At 45.6% G+C, this 20,986-nt stretch overlaps 2 protein-coding genes and 1 pseudogene across 2 annotated transcripts; 1 reads left to right on the forward strand and 2 right to left on the reverse strand.

The window, feature by feature from the left end:
- The first annotated feature begins 2,957 nt into the window (after positions 1–2,957).
- Positions 2,958–5,019, forward strand: LOC123428013. Its single transcript, XM_045112162.1, has one exon. The coding sequence runs from the start codon at positions 3,292–3,294 to the stop codon at positions 4,207–4,209; it is 918 nt and encodes a 305-aa protein (XP_044968097.1). The 5' UTR covers positions 2,958–3,291; the 3' UTR covers positions 4,210–5,019.
- Positions 5,020–10,753: 5,734 nt separating this feature from the next.
- LOC123430941 lies at positions 10,754–11,934 on the reverse strand. Its single transcript, XM_045114769.1, has one exon. It carries the CDS (start codon positions 11,833–11,835, stop codon positions 10,912–10,914), a length of 924 nt encoding a protein of 307 aa, XP_044970704.1. The 5' UTR covers positions 11,836–11,934; the 3' UTR covers positions 10,754–10,911.
- A 3,286-nt stretch (positions 11,935–15,220) lies between these two features.
- On the reverse strand, positions 15,221–15,689 carry LOC123428816 (annotated as a pseudogene).
- Positions 15,690–20,986: the final 5,297 nt, after the last annotated feature.

A 20,986-nucleotide genomic window follows, 5' to 3' on the forward strand; every position in this document is an offset into this window, starting at 1 on the left:
CGGCGACGATCTTCGGGATTTATGGAACGACTGCCTCCTCTGTGTCGCTGATGAGAACCAGGGCTATGAACTGATCGATGTGTATTCGCATGAACAGAACTATTGTGGATCCTGTTGTGCGACTGGGAGACCACCGAATTTTGCTGCTGCGCCGTGTGCAACAGGGCGTGGATTTGCTCGATCCCCCTGCCAGCCTCTGAATCAGTCGGCTGAAGGGAATCGGCTATCTTGGCAGCCGCAACCAAGTTGAGGAGGGGTGTGCGGAACAACTCCACGTTGCTCCGCCGAGTGTGCCGACTGGCAGAACGGCGAGGTGGACGATGCGCGCCGGATGTTTCGCCGATCTCGTGCTCGTTCCGTCCAACTTGATGGGGATCTTCGTGGGAGTTGACCATGTGTACTTCTGCTGCAGGCCCGCGACCCGCGTACTCGGAAGAAAACTCAGTCGGAACCGAGTCCGAGCGCTGGGACAGCGGGGCAACCACAACTGACTCTAGAACCGCCACTTGTGAAGACGCGTTATGGCGCGCCTGGGCGTGTTGCATCCAACGCTGGAGCCGCGGACGGCGGGACCGCTTGTTGCGGCGCGTGACGGCGGTGTAGGTCGACACCGGACCCGACTGCTGGAGAAGAAGAATGCCGCGGGCGCCGACACGGAAGTGCGTAGCCCCGCGGCGGGGAAGCGCCTCGACGTCGAGAGGGGCGTCCCGAAGCCATGCCGAATCATCGACGATGAAGGAGAGAGCGCCGAAGAAGATCTCGTGATCCATGCTCGAATCTCCACCGGACGACATGACGAAATGATGTAGTCGCAAACTCGCCGGAAGTCGCTTAGACGCCTGCCCCAAGGTGGGCGCCAACTGTCGTGGGTATAAGTCTGACAGTAGATGTGTAGGGTACGAAAGGATGGGCAGAGCCTTAGCTACGGCGAGGTTGTATGAGTTCAGACCCCTCTGCGGTGGAGGTAATAGCCCTACGTCTCAGTGCTCAGGGAGCTTGTTGTCGAGTGGAATATAGAATACAGTGAATTGCTAACCGCTGCACCAGTGGGGGAGGGTGGCTTATATAGAGTGTGTTGTCCTCCACAACGGTTCGGTGCACAGGGGTGGAGTAGTGGCGAATAAATGCCTACGTTACAGGTAACGTACGTCTTAAATGCTAATAAAGGCACCTGGAAACGTATGACCGTTTTCCTCCAGGGGGGTTACGATGCACAGAGTGGAATCCAGTCGGTTAGTTTGATAAACTCCGAATGCTAATCTCCGACTGGATGGACGAGGATCTGTTACCGAATGGATAAGGGAACTCCTTAGTTCAGTCGGAACTGACTAAGGGCCTTGTCCCTTATGAGGGGTAGTCATTGGGTTGGACCTACGGGGCAGGCCTATGACCCTACCCTAGGACTATAACCCCATCATATAGCAAGTTAGTTACGGAGTATATATGAAGCAATCGTAATCTCGTGCACTCATTTTCTATACACATTATTTACTCATTGACAGAAAATGGACCAAAAGATTAGTCATAACATTTTCTAGCACAGCAAATACGAAGATTGCAGAAAAAAATGCTCAGTACAGGAGAAAATCTATCGCATGATCTCCCAGTTTTATTTGTTCATGAACTTATTCACCAATAATAGCAATGCATACAGGGAATTAAGCATTCAATTATTTGTGACCTTCCTTCACTGATTGGCCAAGAAGAAAAGGGAACAGGGAGTTCAAGTACCCACTGCCATGTTAATGTCAAACTCACATCATTGTTGTAATCTTATAAATAATATTTCACTAATTTGACAAATTAAGCACAATCATCATCAGGAACATTCTCCATAAAGCAAAAGAAATCCAACTTTCTCTGGAAATTTCTTGCCAAAGTTTGCACTTTTTTTCTACTCTGTTAGTACACACAATCAGACCACTGAAATTGACGGCAGCCATCCCTTCCTAATTCCTACCAACCTCAATCCAATACTCTTTTAAGTCAGATAGATCACTAAATCCTTTTCTAAAAAAGATAGATCACTAAATGACGGAAGAACATGAGATTGCAAGATGAATTCAAATTAAATGAACATGGATTCAACCTAAGCTAAACGAATCAATAAGCAAGCAAATCTGGAGCTCGACTCACCAGTTTCTTCGACGGGGCGGGAGGCGAAGCCCTATCACGCTTGCCGCAGGATATCTTCTTGTTTATTAAGGCAACAAAGTTGATTTGCTAGCTTCTCGATCTGCATTGGTAGAGAACAAAACACCATTAGACACTGCGCCTGCATTACTGAGGAGGGAGGAGGAGCCCATGGATGAAAGCAACAACAACGGCGGAGAGGCTAAGAGGACGTGCGACCCCACCGCCAGCCCGCACGACAGCTCCATCGTCCGGACCCCGTCTGGGGGGAGCTTGTCCGCGTGCAGCGAGATGGAGGGTGGGCAGGTCGGGGAGGATGGGGGCGGGGGCGGGGACGCGGCGGATGCGGCGGTCAATCCAGCGAGAAGGAGCCGCCATTGCCATCGACGGAGCAGCGGGGTGGCCTGCCGCCGGTGCCGAGGCGGCCGAATCTGGCGAGATCGAGGAACGGCGGCACCATGGTCCTCGTGGAGGTCCGTGTCAGTGAGAAAGAGAAAGAGATGTAAGAGGAGATCGAGAGGAAGGAGGAGAAGGGAGAGGGGCGAGGTGGCGGAGCGGCCGGAGCTCCGGCGGGGAAGGTCGCCGGCGACGGGGCGTGGCGGAGATGCAGGGTCGGCGACGAGGTGGACCTAGGACGCGATGGGAGCGATGGGGGCTCGATGAGGAGGGAGCTCGAGCGGTGTACGGTCCGGTAAAACACAAGGGCTTTTTTACAAAAAACGAAACGTTTTTTCCCACTTACAAAAAGATTGCGGGTTGATTTAGAATAAATAATGGATTTTTCTACAAAATCGACAACGACGTACGACAAAAGCGATCCGTGCTTTATTATTAGGAAGAGAACGAGAGATTATTTAGGTATGGAGGGAGTAATAACAAACAGCAATAATTGGTAATCTGTACAAGTGGTTTCTGCAATTTCCTCCACCGACGGGCGGGCGGCTCGTACGTACTTTGACTTGTTGGTTTTTCCAAGTCTTCCCTTGGCGACAACGACGCGACGTTCCTTTTTCAACTCTTCCTCAGTTGACCGGTGAGCATAGGATCAGATGCCGATCCGTCCAGTGCTGCACTTCTCTTGTCTCCACAGCCAAGTCTACTCCACAGCGTTCGGCACTTCATCTTCATCCTCAACCATCATCACTTCTCCAGACCACCATGGCTGCCAAAACCACATCATGCTTCACTTTCCTAAAGGAAGCGCTGCTCCTCCCCACGTTGAACCCCAAGCTCTTCACGCCCTTGCTCCTCCTCTTCGCCACCGCCGCCTTCCTTGACCACGTAGTCAACTTCGTGTTCCTCCAGCAGCCTCTCGCCGACGCCGTGGCCAACCATGTCGCCGCGGCCAACAGCGCGGACTCCTCGAGCGCCGAACACGCCAGCCTCATGGAGATGGAGCGGCCAAAGCAAGACGGTGTGAGGCTCATCCTCATCGCCGTCTCCGAGGTGGTCGTCGCCCTGGCGGTCAGCTTCGTCAGGAGGATCCTCGCCCTCTTCGCGGCCTCCACGACCTACTCCGGCCACCGCCACTCGCTGGCAGAGCTCCTGCGCGAGCTGGTCAAGGGGGAGATCGGCCTGACGGGCCCTTCCATCACCATCGCCGTCGTCGACGCGCTTGACTTCGCGTCGGCGGTCCTGGCCGCGCTGATTCCCGCTCCCGCCCTGACGGTGACGGGGGTGCTCTCCGTCCAGGGTCTCGCCTACCTCATCGCGCTCCTCGCCTCCCTCTACTTCACCGCCGTGGCGTTGGTGGGCGTCGCGGCGTCGGTGGTCGACGGGAGGTGCCGCGGCGTGCGGGCGCTCCGGCGGGCGCGGCGTCTCGTGACGCTGGCGAGGGGGAAGGAGGGCCTCCTGCTGGTGCTCGTGGCGCACCTGGTGCCGACCGTCGCGGCTCCGCTGTACCGGGCTGCTCTTGTGTACGCCAAGACGAGCATGGCGGTGTGCCTGTGCTTGTTGGCTGCGCATGCCTTTCTGTCTTGTGCGCTGCAGCTCCTCTCTTTGATGGCAGCAACGGTGTACTACCACCATGCCATGCGGAGGAGCAAGGAGGTGATCCATGCCTTGCGGTTAAGCTAAGACATAGAGGGATGCTTTGATTTGCACGTCAATCTATCCTTTAATTCAGTAGGGCTGTTCTGTGTGTGGGTAATTGTCGTCATCGTCGTAGCCGGCATTGGGTAGACTATAGGCCTATTTGTTTCAGAAGTCTTACTTTTTTTTTAGTCTCAACAAGTCCCTAATACCTATTCGTTAGTTTTTATGAACTAAACACGGACTAGAGGTCATTAAATGACATGCAAAAACACCATGTTACCCCTAATAATGTACTACAAGTTATTAAATGACATGTTAAAGTAGGGGCACTGTTAGAAAAAGTGTCAAAAAAGTCTCAAAAAGACCCTCCCATAAAGAGTTCGGGGGTGTTTGTTTCCAGGGACTTTTTGGTGTAGGGACTAAAAAAAGTCTCTTCCCATGTGAAACAAATAAGAGGGACCTTTAGAGACTAAAATAGGGTATTTGGGACTAAAGGAAGAAGTCTCCATGGGAGGGTCTTTTTGGGACTTTTTGACACTTTTTCCAACAGTGCCCCTACTTTTAACATGTCATTTAATAACTTCTAATATATTACCAGGGATAACATGGTCCTTTTGCATGTCATTTAATGACCTCTAGTCCCTATTTAGTCCCTGGAAACAAACGGGTAGGGACTCGGGACTTTTTAATTGGGACTAAAAAAAGTCCCGAGACTTCTAAAACAAACAGGCCTTCTTCCTTTAGTCCCAAATACCCCTTTTTAGTTTCTAAAAGTCCCTCATGTTTGTTTCACACGGGACTAAAATGGACTTTTTTTAGTCTCTGCACCAATAAGGACTAATTGATGTTGGCTAAGCCAATAGATGCATGAATTTTTTTTCATCTTAGCTATTTTCCAGGCTCCATTTCCCGCCCATATTCCCTCAAACTTTCCCGTCATTTCGTTCCCGTCAATATTTCCACGTCTATTGTACGCCTAATGTTCTGCAGCCAACCAAACAATGGATCAAAATTTGTTTTCTCATATAGCTAACCTATACGCAGGTCATCAAACAATGTGCATATGATAGTTTAGAGCTAGTTTTTTCTGAACTAAGCACATATGACAAGTCTATGCAAATACCCCAAAATCGATGCAGGCAACCAATTACACCATAATTATTTTGGTACGTCTGACTTTGGCTCGGAACGATACACACTCAATAGAACAAGCACAATAGTATTTGAGATTATTTGATTTTTATAAGATGACTTATACAGCGAGACAGAGATAATATGTGAATTTATATTATTTTTTTGCAAGATCCAAACATGCATTACATTCGTCTAGTTTATTAGCCCTTTTTATATTTTATGCTAAATTTTGATTTTAAATTTAACTAAAATATATTAATGCATGTCATCAAAAATAACATCATTGAAAACTTTATACAAATATGAATCAGAAGATATAAGTTTTGGTGACATGTATTAATATTTTATTAGTTAAATTCTTAATTAAAATTTAACATAAAATACAAAAGGAAGCAATAAACTAACCGATACGGAGATAGTATATGCTGATTTTATATAAGGCATGTAGCAATGCATCATTTTTAATACATTATCATAGAAACATTAATAATTTAAGATACTCCCTCCGTCTCAGTTTACAAGCTTGACATATGTACCTAGGGGGGAAAATTAGCTGAAAGGCGGCGGGAAAAATTTGGCGGGAAAATTAGCTGAAAGGTGGCGGGAATGGAGACGTTGAAATATTGGCGGGAACGGAGGAGGGAACGAAATGGCGGGAAAGTTTGGGAGAATATGGGCAGGAAATGGAGCCTGGAGAATAGCTAAGATGGAAAAAAAATCCCATGCACCTATTGGCTTAGCCAACACCAATTAGTCCTTATTGGCCTAAGGTAAGGCTGATACGGAATTATTGGTCTTGGCTAGGTCGATAGAAACTAATTGGCCTAGCCAAGGACGATTAGTCCCCCACAGGCCTATCGGCCTAGCCAAGCCGATTAGTCCCAGTCGGCCACGCCTAAGCCGAGGCCACAATATTTTTGAAATTTTTGAAATTTTCGCAATATTTTTCAAAAAGAATAAAAAATGCAATATTTTAAAAAAATTAGCGAGGAGGTGACGGGGGCTTCGGTGATTTTGAGTGTAATCTACGGGAGTTGTGGCAGGCTCGATGCTTTGGTCCGGCGGGGTTCGACGGGTTCATGCGTCCTTCGCATTGGTGACGTGCTTATGTTCGGGACTCTGCTTCTCTATTTGGCTGATGTCGCTCTTCCTCTCTTTCCGTACTGATTAGTTCTTCTCTCTAATTACATAAATATCTTATAAATAGTACATCAGGTAATCTGGAGCCATCATCTTAAGAACAACTGTCGTTATTCATATCCATTTGATGAAAGGGTGCCGATAGTTCGAGTCTAATACCAAACAGACATTGCACTAAAGACTAACATCTAAAGCGAGATGCCCCAACCAAGCTACATACTAGTTTTGGGGTACAAAATGATTCGACGCACTCTCATGTGTCATCGCCGCCGTCTTCAACCAATTCATCTTCAAGGAAGAACCTAACGCACCAGCCGTGCCAGGCTTCTCTGTCATCGACGCCATCATGACGCCAAACAGTGTTCTCCTATGCGAGTTCATCTTCATGCATTGGATGCCGAGTCTCCACTACGTCACGTCGCTGAAATCCGCCACCATCAACGTGTAAGATGAAGCACCGCCCCAATAAAGAAATCGTCCACCGGTCTCTCAAGACCGTGTACACCTCCAAGAATGAGCCTCCCAAGGAGGAAACGACATCAGAGTACTACCATCATCCGATCTACTAATCTAGGATTTCCCCCGGAAGTAGCAGATAGAGGTCTGGAGCTTCTTCATGGCGATGCCTTCAAGAAGATAACGACACAAAAGAGTGTCGCCATCATTGGTCTTGGCAACAAGCCGAGAACGAGGTTTTCTTTCGGAAACGCTCGACAAACCTCCATCAATCAAGCATCGTCCTCACAAATTTAGATCTCTATTTTTCAGTTTCTTTTTTCTTATTTCTAATTCCAAAAAAAAACCTTCTAAAAAGAATTCATAAATTTGAAACCTTGCTTGGAATTTCATAAAATCACGTTTTGGAATTTTGAAAAATGGGATTTCCAAAACATTGATCGTCTTTCCACTTATTAATCAGAATTTGGAAAATTGTTTCTATTTTTTAAATCACAAATCCAAAAAATCTTTTCGGGATTATAAGCATGTTTGGATTTTTTTTTTCCAGAAAATTTCCTTGATTCAAAAAGAATTAACAAATTCAGAAACAGATGCATTTCAAGAAACAACCAAAATTTTGAAAAAAGTTCACAAATTTGGAAAATGCTCCCTTTTTCAAAATTGTTGCCGTACCAAAAATAATGTTTCTGTTTTCGAAAATGTTGAAGTTTTTTACAAAGTTCGCATATATTTTTTCTATTTTAAAAAAATTCATGTTTAAAAAAATGAAAACATGTTTAAATTTTCAATTTTTTTTCTTATTTGAAACTAAAATAAACCTTTTATTTTGCAAAAATGTTCTTTTTTTTTTTTAAATGTGCTGCACTTCTCTTGTCAAAATTATTTTTTATAGTGTGCCCATAGGCTGGCCCAGTTGGGCGCTCGAGAGAGAGAGAGAGATAATAAGAGGGGTGAGATGGGTCGGCTGCGATCTGCTATCTTTACCTAATAATAAAGAGGCTATCGCTTCCGTCGGAAAACTCATCGAGATTATTTAAAAAAAAGCCCTTACTATTTATGACATTAAACTCGTAGTATATATTAAATATATTTTTAAATACTCATATCTTTTAAACCGTAACTCCAAATTTAACATATTATACATGGAATTTGATTAGAAAAATATGTAGAATTTAAATATGATATTATTTTATCTGTTAAGCGTTTAATAAAAATACTATCTAGGATGCAATCTTAATAAATAAGTCATTATTCGTCTTTCTTTCATACCGGTACTCATCCGGGTTGGGAATGAACACGTCAACAAAATCAGGATTAGAGATGAAACTGAAGGTCACTTGACTGATTCTTTGTACGTATTAAATCTACATGCAAGCCGTGTTAAAATAGAAGACCTGTGAAATTTTGAACTGCAATTTTGTAGGATAAGACCATCTTTATTTGTATCGTAACTATAAATTCTTAAATTATAGACATTTTTTATAAATTAAGAGCGTGTGCCGTGTGGTATTTCTTTCTTCCGTTGCAACGCATGGGCCCTTTTGCTATATAATAATAAAACGCGGAGCGCTTCTGTCGTTCGTCGTGGCAATTTTACAAAAAAAACCCTCTGTTCATTGGTATTCAACCCGCAGTCCTCTGATAAGTCAATCGAATCGTTACGGGCAAGAGAAAAGAAAAAAAAAACGCACGGTGACTTTGCCTTGCATCTCCACCTCCGGCGCATCTCCACCTGTCGCACGCCACCGGCCCCCGCAGCAGTCCCCATCCCCGCCACGCGCCGGCGCAGCCGTCCCCTGCCGGGCCCCGCTGCAGCCGGCCCATGCCGCGTGCTACTGCGCGCCGCCCCCACCCGCTGCAGCCAACGCCCCTCCGCGTGCGCCTTCCCCACCCCTGCATCTCCTGTGTCGCCGGCGCAACCTCCCTTTGCACCGCTCGCCGTTGGATTTGCCCGCCCGTGCGCCTCTCCTACGACGCCGGCCTCCAGCCACAGCCTCCGCCATTTCCTGTGGTGCACGACGCTCGCCGCCGGCCCCGCCCTTCCGCATCTCCTATGGCGCGCGACGCCCGTCGTCGGCCACACTCGTCCGCCTCTCCTGTGTCTGTGGTAAATTTCTTTGCTTGGAGCTTTTTCTGTTTGATTTGAATTTCTTTGCTTGGAGCTTTTTCTGTTTGATTTGAATTTCTTTGCTTGGAGCTTTTTCTATTTGATTTGATACGCCGTGCGTTAAATTCTAAATTCTGAAGGCTGTGGCTAGAATTCCCGTTCATTCCATATGCTTGCTAGCCGTAGATCTGACGTTGTTTGTTGTTTTTGTTGATAAAGGCCAAGGCAAATGACTACCGTTCTAGGATCTCTAGCAGCTAGGAGGACGCAAGATGCTAATGGCAGCAGCAGCCTCAACTATAATAGGAAAAAGAAGCGAAGAAAGAATATTTTTCCATCTAATGCTGACTTGAATGGGAAAGAAGTATTTGATGATAATGTCACTAATGTTGACAGGCAATCGGTTCCATCTGATGTATTTGGCAAAGTAGACATCCAAGAGGAAGCTAAAACTCTAGATATAGGTGATCAGGACAATATCAGTGTAGAAGTTACAGATACTGTTGGTCAGAATCAACCTTGCTATTCTGTGAAGCTTTCTTTCCCTGATGTAGATTTTTCGATTTTGAGAAGTTGAGGGATGCTAATCTGTTTGCAATTGGTCAGATCTGGTCCCTTTTTGATAATAACCTTGATGGCATGCCAAGATATTATGCTAAAATAAAAGTTTTTGATGCCTCCAACTTTAAAGTTCATCTCACTTGGCTGGAGCGCATTGCAATGAATGAAGCAGAGGAGAAATGGTCTGATGAAGAACTGCCCGTTGCTTGTGGAAGCTTTAGCTTAGGAACAACAGATATATCGCAAGACAGACTCATGTTTTCACATATTGTTTCATGGAAGGCAAATGGAGGAAATATGAAGTACATCCCAGTAAGGGTGAGGTATGGGCTCTTTATAAGGGATGGAACATGCAGTGGGGATCAGATGCAGATAATCATAGATCCTATGAATATGAAGTCGTGAAAGTCATGTCAAATTTCTCAGTTAGTGCTGGCGTTACTGTTGTCCCATTAGTCAGGATTGAAGGCTTTGTCAGTTTATTTGCGACAGTTAAGGAGAAATCTGACATTATGGTGGCACCAAGTGAGCTACTTCGTTTTTTCACAGTGTTCCGTTTTATAGGACAAATGGGAATGAAAAAGTGGCAACAGCAATGCCAAGGTGTTGTCATGCCACGCTGATGGATGTTTTGATGGATACAATCGTTTTTTACTATACATTGCCATGGTCGTCTTTCTTACCATAGATTGGAAGCCAACCACGACCGACGATCCATGGTGTGTAGATGATACACCGGCAAGGCGTTCCAAGGGATGAGGAGGAAATCACGATTTTAAGGGACGAGGAGAAGCTTGCGATTTCCGGTCTGTCCGATCTGCTGAGGACTAGGAGTCCTTGTGTTTTCTCTGAAACAAAGCACGGACGTCCCCCATTACAATGCACATATTCTTTTGCTACTGAATATAAAAAATAATGTATAATGACACATGAAGCATGTTGTGTTCTTTTTTTTACCCGATGCAACGCACGGACATTTGTACTACTTAGATTCATGTACGCATCCCTCATTAAACCGGCGGCCGATGGCTATCCATCCATCCTTCCTAGATCTTGGCAGATCAACCATATATGTAAACCGTAAATTTATTTATTGTATTTATTATTAAGGTAGTACTCTCAAGACTTTTTAATTTTTTTATTATGAACTACGTAGTCATATTTTAGGATGTAGATTTAATCATTTTGTTCGAATGTCTCTGAAGAAGACTGTGCGTACATGGTACCCAAGCAGAGCTACACTTATAATTCCACATATTTCATTATCACACGAGAAATCAACTCATCTCTCTAGGGCTAGCAGTAAACGACATGATGAGAGTCGTGCGGAAACCAATCTAATCTTAGCATAACCACAAGGCATCGATCACCTCCTTGCTCTCCATGGCTTGGTAGTAGTACACCGTGGCCGCCGCCAAAGAGAAGAGCTCCTGCGCCCCAGAAAGAAGAGCACACACCGCCAGCAAGCACAAGCACGCCGCCATGCTCCGGTTGGCATACTCAAAAGCGGCCCTGCGCAACGGAGTGACGACGGCAGGCGCAAGGTATGCCACGAGCACAAGCACGAACCCCTCCTTCCTTCTCACCCGCGTCACGAGCCGCCACGCCTGCCGGAGCGCGCGCACGCCGCGGCACTTCCTGTCGACCGCCGACGCGGCGACGCCCACCAGCGCGACGACGGTGAAGCAGAGGGAGACGAGGTATGCGAGGTGCGAGACGAGACCCTGGACGGAGAGCACCCCCAAGCCGGCGCGCATCAAGAACATGGCGATGGAAGATGCGAAGTCAAGCGCACCGACGATAGCGATGGTGATGGAAGCGCCCTTCGGGCTGATCCTCCCCTTGACCAGCTCGCGCAGGAGCTCGGCCAGCGAGTAGCGGTCGCCGGAGTAGGTCGTGGAGGCAGCGAAGAGGGCGATGATCTGCTTGACGAGGCCGACCGCCGGACCGACGGTCAGGTGGGCGATGGTGATGCGGACCATCCTCTTACCAACCTGCTTTACCTCCTCCGTCTCCATCAACTTCTCCATGAGCTTGGCGTGCTCGGGGCTCGAGGGGTCAGTGTTGCTGATCTCGGTGAGACGGCTGGCCATGCCATCAGCGAGAGGGTGGACGAACACGACCTCGACCAAGGGGTCAAGGAAGGCCGTGACGGCAAAGAGGAGGAGCACGGGCGCGAAGAGCTTGGGGTTTAGCGTGGGGAGGATCAGCGCTTCCTTTAGGAACGTAAAGCATGAGGATAAGGTGGTTTTGGCAGCCATGGCCATTTCTTGGTAAGGTGCTTTGAAGATTGAAGGTGCGGCCGGAAAGGATTGATGCTTAACGCTGTGGTAATGAGTGGTGTGTGCTCAGTCATCGGTCACCGGCCACCGGTCAAGGAATTGGAAAACTGGTGACGGCACGTCGTTGTAGCCAACGAAAATGATTTTATAAAATCAGTCCAGCTTAGCCTGTTATTCCGGACAGGAAAAAAAACAAATCACTAATTGAAGAGTATTTTTTAAAGATCGCTTTTGTCTTTGTAGGTCAGGATAAATAACGCATTGCATGTGTGTTATTTGTCGTAAACTCTTCTTTTTTTAAATTCGTATTTTTAAAACATTTTGTCATTTAAACTGTGCGTTCAAATCTCGAATCGTTTTCATCATTGAGTTCCTCGTATCGGGATCTTTAAAACTAGATCCCATGTTGATATGTTTTGACGGATTTTTTTCACGAAAAAAACGTACGGAAAAATAATGCCTCGTGCCTCTAGCGAAAGCAAAATCGTACCTCTCAAGGAAGCAAAATCGTGTCTCTCGCAAAAAAATACCCCGCATTTTTTCATTTCCGGGAGCCGAGAGGCACGGTCGTGCCTCTCGCGAAAAGCAAAACGAAGAACACATTTTTTTTCATTCCGAGAGGCACCGCCGTGCTTGTCGTGAACATAAAATTGTGCCTTTTAGGAAAGTAAAATCATGCCTCTCGTAAAAAGAAACATATTTTTTTCGTTTTCGAGAAGCACGGTCATGTCTCCCGCTAAAGCAAAACTGGGCCTCTCGAAAAAATAACAGAAAATGAGTTTTATCGTAAAAAAATTTGAAATATCTTTCGTTGAAAAGCTAAGAAAGACCGATGAAAAATTGAAACACAAAAAAACCCTTGAAAAACCAATCTTAAAAACCGAAAACACGTGTGAAAAAAATAAAAAAATCGAAGAGAACACTCAGAACGCGACACATAGCGGCGAATGACAACGCATCAAGGGCGTGTTTGGTTTCCCGGGTCGCACCCGACATGCAGAATCGAGTGTGTTTGGTGGCCCGGACGGCCTTCTCAGCATGGCTCGACAAATGCAAAAGAGGCCTCTGAGCGAGGCTCGCGGATACGCAAGAATCAGGCGTATCTCGGAGCCAGGCCCGCGCTTGCATCACGTATCTTCCTTCCCCTTTTCTTTCTATCGAGCACAGTAGCACACAACCCACCGTTGTCGCCGTTGTCGTCTGAGTCCTCTCGCGCGCAGCTCGTCAGACCAGTCCGTCGCCACCGCCGATCGTACGGTCCGCCGCCGCCGTCGCCGCCGCTAAACTCTACCATTACCACGCACACATGCGCGTGCAAAGGAGCTCGTCGGAGCTCACCACGTCGCCGATTGTCCAGTCCGCCGCCGCCGAACTCTGCCATTATCGCGCGCACCTGCACCTGCAGAGGAGCTCACCGGAGCTCACCACGCCGCCGGCCATCCGGTCCAATGCCGCCAAACTCTACCATTACTACACGCACGTGCGCCTGCATATGAGCTCGTCAGAGCTCACCACGCCGCGGGTCGTCCGGTCCGCCGCCGTCGAGTCTCTACCACCAGCATCTCCTCTCGGCTGCCCATCTCCCCCTCATCCATCCCGTCGCCCTCCACCAATTCATCCATATTGGTGAAAATGATTTAGTTCAGACATGTTGCTTGCAGCTTCTCTCGTGCAAATTTTGTTTTAGATTTTAGTTCAGTTCAGACTTGGTTTACTTGCTCTATTTGTATAGGAAATGGTCCGGATTCAATTGGAATGATTAAAATCAGAAGAGAAAAGCTCACAAAATTAATCTTAAATACAACATACCAAACAACATCTATTGTATCTAGCATCTTTCGTGCAACCATATCATACAATCCACCAAACACACATCTTAGCTCATCCTTGCATCAGCCCAACCAGGCCATGCTCACCCAGTATCCCCCCGTGCAATGCAGGCTAAAGTCACTCAGGCAACCAAACACACCCCAAGTGATGATGCGTGGGAGTGATCGGTGGGAGGCTTCGGAAGAAATGCTTGCTAAGTAGTTGCTCTCGAACAATCTGACCGTGAAATCAGTGATATTGGGCCTCTCCGCAGTTAAACTCCTTTCCTACGGCCCACAAAACAAAATAGGTTGGTGATCAAGCCCCACAAATCAAAATGTTTGTGAGTTTTAAAAGTTCACAAATTTGAAATGATGTTTGAGGGTTTCACAAATGTTCGCGAAAATGAATAATGTTTGCAAATTACAAAAGTTCAAGAATTCTAAAAATATTCACCAGTCTTGAAAAACTATTCAAAAGATGTTCACAATCTTGAAACAAATGGGTCTGAATTGAAAATTTATTCACAAATTTCTAAAATTTTAAAAGACAAAAAAAATCACGAATCATAAAAAATGTTTATGAATTCAAAAAAATCACCAATTTCGAAAGTAAAAATGAAAATTATACAAGAAATAAAAAATACCATAACATTAAGGAGAAAACACAAAATAGAAAGGAAATCAGCCCTGACGCTTCCAAAACTGCGTGAGAAGTTATCAGAGCCTTCCTAAAACCGGCTTGGGGAAAACATTCGGTAAAACCGCTTGATGAGCCAGCCTATTAGGGAGCACACGGATCGGCGTGCTAGTGCTTGTGGCGGGTAACTCATATCATCTGCGCAGTGTAGGAGGGAATGTCCTATCGGACGCTCAACGTGGCAAACTATCGATGAACGCACAAGGAAGAGTACGAGAAAACCGCATGGCCGGCCCATTTTCAAAAGCGGTAACGGACTAAGAGTAAATTACATGAAGGTATCATAATTGAGGCATTGAAAGCAGATTGGTATCGATATTGATAATTTTTCTATGTCAGTATCATGTTTACGGCGATACGATGCAAAAAAAACTAAAACCGAGATACATATTGACAGTGTATCTGGCCGGTTGGGCCCGCCCGTCAGGTGTCCACGTGACATGATTTTTACATAAAAGGCCCTTGCTTTGTACGCAATCACATAAATGCCTTTTATTGCAAAAATGATCCTACAACAGTTTTTCTTTCGATTGTAATTTTCCAACACATAATCAGACTTTTAAAATGTTTTTTCATCAAACGAAACAATTAAATAAAAGAAATTTAAAACTGTCATCTCGGGACTTGAACCCGCGACCTACTTTTAGGATTTAAATTAGTCCTCTTATTTAGGAATAATCCTTCCTTGTAATTAACGTGCGGTTTGCCCCTGGCAACCGTTCGAAGCGCTCCCACGCCCCCATGATGGGATGCGTCCTTTCGTGGTGTTGGCGACCATTCCCGTGTATATAATCATCATGTATCGTCAATGAAAGTAATAGTTTGATCAAATCATCCTAAACACGTTATCAGCACTTCGACTCTATCGAGAGAGTAAGATTACACCGACGATAGTCGCCGGAAAAAGCAAAGTAGAAGGGAAGAAAGGAGAAGGTAAGAGGATGCCTCGTGGTCTCCTATCCTTCTTCCTGCACCTTGTTCGTGATGGCGTTCGACGTCGAGAGAGTCGCCGACGTCGCCATGGTGTTGGCGGACTTCGCCGCCACAACCGCAACGCCCGCGATCTTTGCCGGTTCGGGGGCTGCCGGAACGGTTTCAGTCGTCGTGGACCACGTCTTGGACAAGGCGCCTGAAGTCACGACGGTACTGGGCCTTTTGGTGCTTCGCGTGAACCGGCCATGCCGGCGGCGGCGCCTTTCCTGGCCTGGATTCTTGCCGGACCGGCTGCTCCGAACTTGTACGCAGACGAAGTAATGCAGCCCGCGGACGGAGCAATGGACGTCGACACCGTCGACGTTGAGACGGAACTTGCGACTCCTCCACCATCGCATCGATGCCCAGTGCACGGATGGGGGCCATGCGTGACTCCGCTGCGGTCTCCACCGCTGGACTACACGGTCCAGGAGGAAGTCGGGCCCGTGCCGCCCGCGGAGCCCGCACAGCCGGTCTCACCGCCTCTTCTGTCTCTGACGCAGGCGCACGAGGCTGTAGCCGCTGGTGCTTCCTCGTCAAGCGCTAGCCTTGGGCTGCGTCTCCCCGCGCAGACTATTACACTCGGGGACGTCTTCGACAACGGGGCGAGCACCTCCACCGGTCCGTCGGCGCCCCGCCGCTGGAACGTAGTGCTGCACACCGTGCTGCGGCACGCCGGTCGTCGGCATGGAGAATGGAACCATGTGCATCTCGGGCTGGCCAATGGCCACTCCAACGGTGTTGCGCCAGGGGTGCACCTTCCTGGAGGATCTTCGGAGGAGGAGGAGGAGGACGCCGCGCCAGGGCCGTCTACCTCGCGTCAGTGAGGCAATCGCCGGCGACGGAGATTGGTGGTGGTGGTATTAATGGGTGCAGTTGTAGTTTGCTAATGATGGAGATGCAAGGAACGATGGGAACGAGATGCACATTGCCTCATTATCCATCGACCACTGCGTATAGGTTGTGTACAGCCATCCCACTAGGTCTAGTTGGCTAGTTGGGCACGCAATAAAATAAACAATGAAAAGCAAAAGTGGTGTAGCCACAAGTAGTAGGCTGCCTGTTTAGCCTATTCCATTATTTTTTGTTTTTTTCTGATTAGCTTCTAGCTTTCAGTTTTTGTACATATGTGTTTGTTAGTATTTCCTAACATAATACTATGTAATATCTGCTTAATATATGTCAACATGTGCGTGGATGCAATTTTTAATTGCTACGTGTTGATTATGCTTGAAAATTATATGACTACTTTCAGTTTTTATACATATCCTATGAATTGCATTTAAGGCAATATATACTTTGTTCACAACTATAAGGTCTACACCAAATGGTGATTACCTTCAAAGCGTTTCATATAACACAAGGTTGTGCAAAGTATCATAAGAATAAGGTCTACACTACTTACTAGTGATTACCTCAAAGCATAAAATGAAAGCACACATATTATGGCATGGAAATAACCATCTGAGTGTCTACGCCACTTCGTGGTGATTATCTCTATGTGTTCTACAAAACAAAGATCTACACCATTTTATGGTGATTGTCTTTTGTAGAAAGTCATATATTGGGTCATTTAGGCTTTTCCTAGACCTTTATATTTGAATCAAGCATTTTATTTTACATATGGTGACATATTCAAGAATAAATTTGCTGAGCTTGCTATTGATGGCAGAAATTATCTGACCTGGGCATGGATGTCAAGATTTACTTGGCGGACAGGAATCTGATCAGCACTATAACCACACCTACTCAAGGTACTCCTGTTATCGCAGATACGGCAAACTATGTTTCTTTGCACTTCATTCGATACCACCTTGATCCTGTTCTGAAAGAAGAGTACATCACGGAGGAAAGTCCTCTATCACCGTGGAACTCCTTAAAGGAGCATTATGATCAAAAAAGGTCGGTGATGTTGCCTGAAGCCAAAGAGAATGGGCACTTATCCATTTCCAGGATTTAAGTCTGTTGCAGCATACAATTCTGCCGTGCATCAAATCAATTGTAAGTTGAGATTATGCAATAGTGCAGTTTCGGATGCGGATCTCATTGAAAAGACACTCTCTACTTTCCATCCTAATATGAGGATTCTTGCTGAACAATATCGTCAGCAGAAATACAAGAAGCATTCTGAGTTGATATATGCACTCCTTCAGGCAAAAAGCACAATGAAATTCTCATTAAGAATAATATGTCTCGTCCAACGGGAACACTGCCGCTGCCTGAAGCACATTTTAATTCCCAGAATACTCATAAGTCTCGTGGTCCCAAAAGGAACCATAGGAAGTTTAAAAGAAAGTGGAGACGCAATGAGAATCCGAATGGCAATGGAGTACAAAAGAGTAAGAATCATTTTAAGAAAAATGATAAGGGTAGCAGCTCTCAAGCTTGCTTCAGATGTGGTTGTACTACTCATCATGTAAGGAAGTGTACAACTTCTAAGAATTTGGTGATGCTGTATCAGCAATCAATTGGCAAGGGCAACAAGGCTCAAGGGAACTAGTACGAAGCTCACTTCATTGGCCCAATGATTGAAAGTTCTCAAGATGTTCATTTGAACACGGTTCATGACAACATGGAGAACCAAGATCAGGCTCAGCAAAAGGAAGGACCGCCACTTAATGTTGATGACATGTTGGTGGATTTCACTTCTACTAATGACATACATGGAGATATGCTTTGATCTTCCAATAATGTCATAAGTATTGTGATAATGTCCTTAGTTATATTGTGTGTTGTAAAATAATAATGTGCTCAGACATATGGTATTGTAATAATTATGTCCTTAAACATAATGTATTATAATATGTAAGCACACATACATAGTATGTAATGTATGTGTTAATTCTATATGAGATTGGATAAATAGTGAATTTTATTCTTTTACTCTATAGAAAACTTCAAGAAACAATCCAATGGAGGAGGAAATTTGTTTAGTGGACAGTGGTGCCTCTAACACAATTCTACGGGAGGTTAAATACTTCCAAAGTCTCAAAAAGAGTAAGGGAAGTGTTATGAGAATTGGTGGTCATGACACGGCAATTGTTGGTTCTCGTCAAGCCACATTTACACTCCCGGATGGTACAAAACTTGAAATCCAAGAGGCTTTATTGTATCCGGATTCAACTCGTACCCTCTTGAGTTTTAAGGGTATCCGCATGAATGGCTACCAAATTGAAACTCATGAATACAATGCGGTTGAAAGCCTCCTCATAACTCAACAGAAGGTATCCGACAAGGAAACCCTTGAAAGATTGCCTGGTCTATCTTCTAGACTATGTTACACATACATCAAGCGAGAGCAACATTTGGCATACAAAATAATTTTTTAGAACCTTGACAAGTTCAAGATATGGCATGATCGTCTGGGTCATCTTGGTATAGGGATGGTGAGAAAAATTGTTGATGGTTCAACTAGACACAACATAACGGTTGCTAATTTCCCCAAATCCTTGGATTTCGTATGCACTGCATGTGCAACTGGGAAATTAATCACAAGACCTTCATATCTGAAGATCAAGAATGAACCACTTAATTTTCTTGAACGCATCCAAGGAGATATATGTGGTACAATTCAACCGTCATCGGGACCATTTAGATATTTTATGGTGCTCATTGATGCATGAACAAGATGGTCTAATGTGTGTCTATTATCAACAAGGAACCATGCTTTTACAAAGCTCATTGCTCAAATCATTAAACTGAGGGCAAATCATCCTGAACACAGGATAAAATCCATCAGAATGGATAATGCTACTGAATTTAGTTCACGAGCATTCAATGATTACTACCTAGCTTTGGGCATAACTGTGGAGCATTCTGTACCATATGTACACACACAAAATGGTCTTGCGAAATCACTTATCAAGAGGATCAAGTTGATAGCAAGACCACTCCTACAGAATTGTAATCTTCCAACATATTGTTCGGGACATGCGGTATTGCATGCCGCGGAGTTGATACAAATTTGACCAACTGCATATCATACGGTCTCCCCGTTGCAGTTAGTACGTGGAAATCAACCAAGTATTTCCCATCTTCAAAGATTCGGTTGCACTGTATACGTACCGATATCACCACCTCAGCGTACATCGATGGGTCCACATAGAAAAATGGGAATCTATGTGGGGTACAATTCTCCATCGATTATAAAGTACCTCGAGCCTCTAACACGGGATCTATTTACAGCCCGGTACGTGATACGTCTCCAACGTATCTATAATTTTTGATGATTTCATGCTATTATCTTGTCAAACTTTGGATGTTTTGCATGCCTTTTATATATTTTTTGGGACTAACTTATTAACTCAGTGCCAAGTGTCAGTTCCTGTTTTTTCCATGTTTTTGACCCCTTTCAGAGGAGGATTTTTAACGGACTCCAAACGGAATGAAACTGCCAAAAAGATACTTTACGGAACATAAAAAGATCGGGAAGCCGGAGAATCAGGGCACGGAGCCACCAGGGACCCCACAAGCCCTCATGGCGTGGCCAGGGGGCCCGCGGCCCCCTGGCTTGTGGGCTCCCTGAGGCTCCTTTGCCCTAGGTTTTGCGCCTATATATTCTCTAAAATCCCATAAAAAATTAGGAGATCATCGAAAGTACTTTTCCGCCGCCGCAAGCTTCTGTCTCCGCAAGATCCCATCTGGGTCACGTTCTGGTGCCCTGACGGAGGGGGATTCGGATACAAAGGGCTTCTTCATCAACACCATGACCTCTCCGATGATGCGTGAGTAGTTCACCATAGACCTAGGGGTCCATAGCTAATAACTAGATGGCTTCTTCTCTCTCTTGGATCTTCAATACAAAGTTCTCCATGATCTTCATGGAGATCTATCCGATGTAATCTTCTTTTGCGGTGTGTTTGTCGAGATCCGATGAATTGTGGATTTATGATCAGATTATCTATGAATATTATTTGAGTTTATTCTGATCTCTTTTATGCATGATTTCATATCCTTGTAATTCTCTTCGAGTTGTGGGTTTTGTTTGGCCAACTAGATCTATGATTCTTGCAATGGGGGAAGTGCTTGGTTTTGGGTTCATACCGTGCGGTGATCTCACCCAGTGACAGAAGGGGTAGCGAGGCACGTATCGTGTTGTTGCCATCAAGGGTAAAAAGATCTTGCTTAAGGCGTTACTCTGTTCGTCATGAACTCAATACACTAGATGCATGGTGGATAGCGGTCGATGTGTGGAGTAATAGTAGTAGATGCAGAAAGTATCGGTCTACTTGTCTCGGACGTGATGCCTATATGTATGATCATTGCCTTAGATATCGTCATGACTTTGCGTTCTATCATTTGCTCGACAGTAATTTGTTCACCCACCGTGATATTTGCTATTTTGAGAGAAGCCTCTAGTGAACACTATGGCCCCCGGGTCTACTCGACACTATATTTTCAGCCTTACACTTTTTACTTCGTTGCACTTTCCGCCTTCAGATCTCACTTTGCAATCAATCTTGAAGGGATTGACAACCCCTTTAAAGCATTGGGTGCAAGCTCTTTTGTGTTTGTGCAGGTACTGTGGACTTGACGAGATGCTCCTACTGGATTGATACCTTGGTTCTCAAACTGAGGGAAATACTTACTGCTCCTGTGCTACATCACCCTTTCCTCTTCAAGGGAAAACCAATGCAAGCTCAAGAGACGACAGAAG

Source organism: Hordeum vulgare, chromosome 2H (genome assembly GCF_904849725.1).
Source record: "Hordeum vulgare subsp. vulgare chromosome 2H, MorexV3_pseudomolecules_assembly, whole genome shotgun sequence".
NCBI lineage: Eukaryota > Viridiplantae > Streptophyta > Magnoliopsida > Poales > Poaceae > Hordeum > Hordeum vulgare.

Excerpts from the sequence above, each read along its gene's own strand:
- LOC123428013 (XM_045112162.1), top strand. The coding sequence starts at position 3,292 with ATGGCTGCCAAAACCACATCATGCTTCACTTTCCTAAAGGAAGCGCTG.
- LOC123430941 (XM_045114769.1), bottom strand. The coding sequence starts at position 11,835 with ATGGCCATGGCTGCCAAAACCACCTTATCCTCATGCTTTACGTTCCTA.